Source organism: Branchiostoma belcheri, unplaced genomic scaffold (genome assembly GCF_001625305.1).
Source record: "Branchiostoma belcheri isolate BF01 breed outbred unplaced genomic scaffold, Haploidv18h27 scaffold255, whole genome shotgun sequence".
NCBI lineage: Eukaryota > Metazoa > Chordata > Leptocardii > Amphioxiformes > Branchiostomatidae > Branchiostoma > Branchiostoma belcheri.
The window spans coordinates 239,263-243,468 of NW_017803860.1; the positions used below are offsets into that span (position 1 = coordinate 239,263).

Below are 4,206 nucleotides of genomic sequence, written 5' to 3' on the forward strand. Positions count from 1 at the left end.
TAGTCTATTACTAGCACTTTCACAAAGCATTTGACTTACTGTTACTTAGTATATTCAGTTAATCTATTTACAAATGTACATCGATTTACATAGTAGACATTTCTTCCTTCATATTTGGTATTTCCAGATATTACCACAAGCTTTCGATTTTAAATATAAGGCTTACTTACGTTACTTACTTACTTACTATTAGTTCTAACAATTGTTTTTTTTTAACTTACTTTGAATTGCGACAGGGTATTGTAATGTGGTGTAATGTTGTGGTGGCTAAGGACAGCATTCATGTAGAGTAGCACAGAAAATAAGACGCCTACATGTACCTATCCATAGGTTAAAGCAAAGAATAAAACACAAATGTCATGTTGCACATTCAAGTAGGTCATACAAGTCCATGGGACATACAAGTCAAGCTCCTTAAGCTTATAGAAGTATAAAAGCTGCAAGTATCCTACTTAAAAGTAACCATACATATCAAAAACTCTGTATTCACTTAGTAGTTAGCTAAATAATAAGGTCTCAATATTATATTTTTGGTTTTATTACTTAGGAGAATCACAACCACTATTTCTTCGAGATATGCATCAGTTTTCAATAAATCTTACAGCCTTAATCATGATGCTTACTTTTCTCAATGGAAATAAGACATGATATTGCTCAATAAAAGGTATTATACAGCATTTTCAAAAGACATAATTATACATTTTATCAATGCTGGGAATTATGCAGCAATGGCAATAGCAGCATTATGCAGAAAGAATGAAAAAGCAAAGTTGCCTCAACTCCTTAAATATGTAGTATAAAAACTATAATTAAAAAATACAATTATGCAACAACAAAAAGCAGCTTCCACACAAATTGCATGAAGGCACACTAGTGGAGAAGTAAAACCAGAAGGCTAGGAAAGATTATGACCTTTCAACACCATGGACAGTTATCAAGCAAAGAAAATATGTTGGAATGGGCCTAGAATAATCATCTTCATTTTTGATGAATATTATGTAAATGGTCCCCCTTTAACTCTGGATTCACAATGGCATTACTGCACTATACCTATCACATTGTATCATCGGAAAGGCAGTATTGCTTTTTTTAAATCTAATATACTAATATCATGCCCAGAGTGACAGAAAAATCTCTAGACACCTCCAATGTTGACTCATAGAAAGTTGACTACCCAACCCTCAGCCCAGAGACAGGAAGAGGCCAGGTTATATGGCTGGAGTTCCCAGAAGCACTCTGTGTTGGAAGCTAAGCTACATGTAGTTTTACGAAGTGCTAGCCTGCTGTAGACAAGAGTGCTTAGGCCATCTCTAGGGGACAATGGACCATACTTCTATACTTTAAAACTGATAGACTTTAATGAGAACATGTAAAATGTATATTTACCAAGGCCTGGACGTGATAGAAATATTTGCCTTTGGAAGACCCTGGAAAATCTTCAAAATAGACTCTGAATTAAAAACTTATGATGCTTTTCTCAGAGAATTGTCTCCAACAGCAATACATTATATGACACACTTAGATGCCTTGTTAGAAGTTAAATACTTCCTACACTTTTCAGGGCCCACAGTTCTATACCCTTGGGCCACACAGTTGTGCAAGCACTACAGCACTGGGGGATGGTCCACTCGTAGTGCATACTAAGTCATATACTCAAGTGCTAAGCAGAGAAAGAAGACAGTTAGAAGCCCTATCTACAAGGCAAGCCAATCTCAAAAATCTATCAATCTCAAAAATAGTTCATGTATGCAATCCATAACTTTTACCCTTAATGTTATTCAGGGTGAAAATATCATCTCACAGTAAAATACAATCTTCTTAATCCTAAAAATATCTGATGGAATATTGTATTTGAATCTTTCTGAAGACTTTGAAATTCACTATTTTCTAGGACCAACCTTGCACAAACGTTTTGCTCACATTCTATGATAGTCCCCCAAATGCTACAGAGGGACTTCTAGGCTACAAAAAATGTATAAGAGCCATGAAGTCAACATAATAGACTTAGTCTAGTTTGCAATGCAAACAATGAATTTTGAACTTTGCAAGAACCAATTGAATAACTTATTGTGGCCTTGAAAACAGTTTTTGCAACATTGAAAGGTACTGAGTATAAATGAATACCAGGCTAGAAAAATACGGTCCTAATTCAGACTGAACACATCGACTTCGTAAATACTGCCCAAATACCAAGAGTCCATGTCCATGATGTAACTGCAGGAAGACAGGATACAGCAGCCTCTCTGAGGTTACACCGGTGTCTCCTTGTACAGGTCCTCTTCTGCTTCTGTAGGGTCAAAACACAAGCCTTACAACACTCAAAGTAACTTTATCAACATCATTAACTGTCATATACAGTAGATATGTAGCTAATCTTCCTGGAGCTTAGAACCAACTGAAATCATTAGCACAACAAATATTCAGTAACATTTTTATAATCATTAGAATTGTTACTGATACAGCAAAGTTTAACATAAAACGATACTTGTTGCTGAGACTTGCTTACGTTTATACCTTTATATAATTATAACTGCGTATATCTATTTGAATTCATCATGTTTCAACAAGTTTAATTTAATATAATTATCTAATTTAGGAGCATAAATGAAGGTTAGCCATCCAGGTAATACCAAAGTAGCAGTTACTGAAGCAATGTGGGATAGATTTGATTTTGAAAAGATTTTGAAAAAGTCTGGAGCACACCTACTTCAAAAGTCTGTCCCATATGCACTGACGTATCATTCTTAGAAAGTATGCTTACAAAATGCTGTACCCAAAGGACATTGATATAGGTTCTGAAATCTAATATAATTGTGTAAAATATGGATATAACTGTGGAAACACAGACAAACAGACACACCAAGAACAAAATTACTCAGAACCTGACCTCTCAGAGAAGTTGTTACTGTGACATCACCATCTCCTGCCAGCTCCTGAAGGCCATATGTGGCATCCTCTGTGGACATACAATAATTTAATACTTATTTATCATACAGGACGATTAGTGACAATACACAATATTGAGGTCACTGATAGAGAAGACAACAGCTTAGGAGAATCCGATGGATTAAAGAAGCAGTCTGGATAAGGAAGTCAACCCCAGTGATGAACCGGGACAAGGTGTTGGGATTGTGTTCTAGCGGCGAGAAGCAGAACTCCGGTCAGAAGCTCTATGAGGAAGGTGTCTGATAGACAACAAAACGTCAGCAAGGTAGGAATAGTTTGGTTGTGTACATTACCAACTTGATAAAACTATTGTTGGATTACACCATTATAATCTTATGTGAAACAAACATCTGATGACATGCATAATTAGGAATACTGATAGAGTTTTTACTTGTGTTCAGATCTCTCTCATTTCCCTCTGGGTCTTCCGTGTCCTGGACTGGAGACCGAGCATCTAAAATCACAGAGGAGGTGATTACAAGGTGCTTTAAATAAAAGAAAAATTGAAGTTCGAAATTCATTTCAGGTTAATTCACATCTCACTCATAGTAACAAAACTGACACATACACTAATCATATTTTAACTATGTTAAGTCATCAAGCTTTCATAAGATAGATGGTATCATAGTCACACTGACTACAACAATAATAATAAATGCCCCCAGGGTGACTAGAAAAACTTACTCTGTACCCAGAGCTTCTATAACTGTTACATAACAGCTGTTTTACCTTCGAGCAATTCATACAAGCAAACCAACACACACTTTACTATACCTGCACTACACCTATATATAACGCCATCAAGATTTCATAGAGAGATGATACCACAACTGACCACAGCAATCACATTCTAGATGTAATGAAAAACCTTAAATTATAGAGAACAAGAGTTTTCTACACAGTCATGTATAACTTATAAGAAATGTTTTACCTTTGAGGGAAGTTGTCCCTTCTGCCCCCTCTGGTCTGGTAGGGATTTCTTCTAGACCATCGTTAGTTTCCTCTGAAGAGTACACAATTAATTAATTAGTGGTCAGGAGATGGATTATAGCAATTATTAAGGATGTAAACCCTTTATAGAAATCAAGATGTAAGTCCTGAATACTGTTACAGTGTTTGGTGGAGTGAAGGTTGTGCAGATGCCATTGATGGGCTACAGTTGGAACAAGTATTATAATTGTACATGGCATATTTGGAATTTTCCTGTCACTTCATCAATGATGGCTTCATCCCTCAAAACGTAGCCGGCAGCTTTCTACA

The 4,206-nt window shown here is 36.0% G+C and overlaps 1 protein-coding gene across 2 annotated transcripts in view; it reads right to left on the bottom strand.

The window, feature by feature from the left end:
• Positions 1 to 2,173: 2,173 nt before the first annotated feature.
• Positions 2,174 to 4,206, bottom strand: part of LOC109471709 (tumor necrosis factor receptor superfamily member 1B-like) — a 6,369-nt gene continuing 4,336 nt past the window's right edge. The window contains exons 8-10 of one of the 2 annotated variants that reach the window (XM_019771050.1): positions 3,878 to 3,949; positions 3,338 to 3,400; positions 2,174 to 2,287 (exon numbers count right to left, since the gene is read on the bottom strand). In XM_019771050.1, coding sequence (XP_019626609.1) covers positions 2,250 to 2,287; positions 3,338 to 3,400; positions 3,878 to 3,949 — 173 coding nt within the window. In that variant the 3' untranslated portion in view covers positions 2,174 to 2,249. The remainder of the gene's footprint in view (positions 2,288 to 3,337; positions 3,401 to 3,877; positions 3,950 to 4,206) is intronic. The other variant, XM_019771049.1, reaches the window with a different exon arrangement.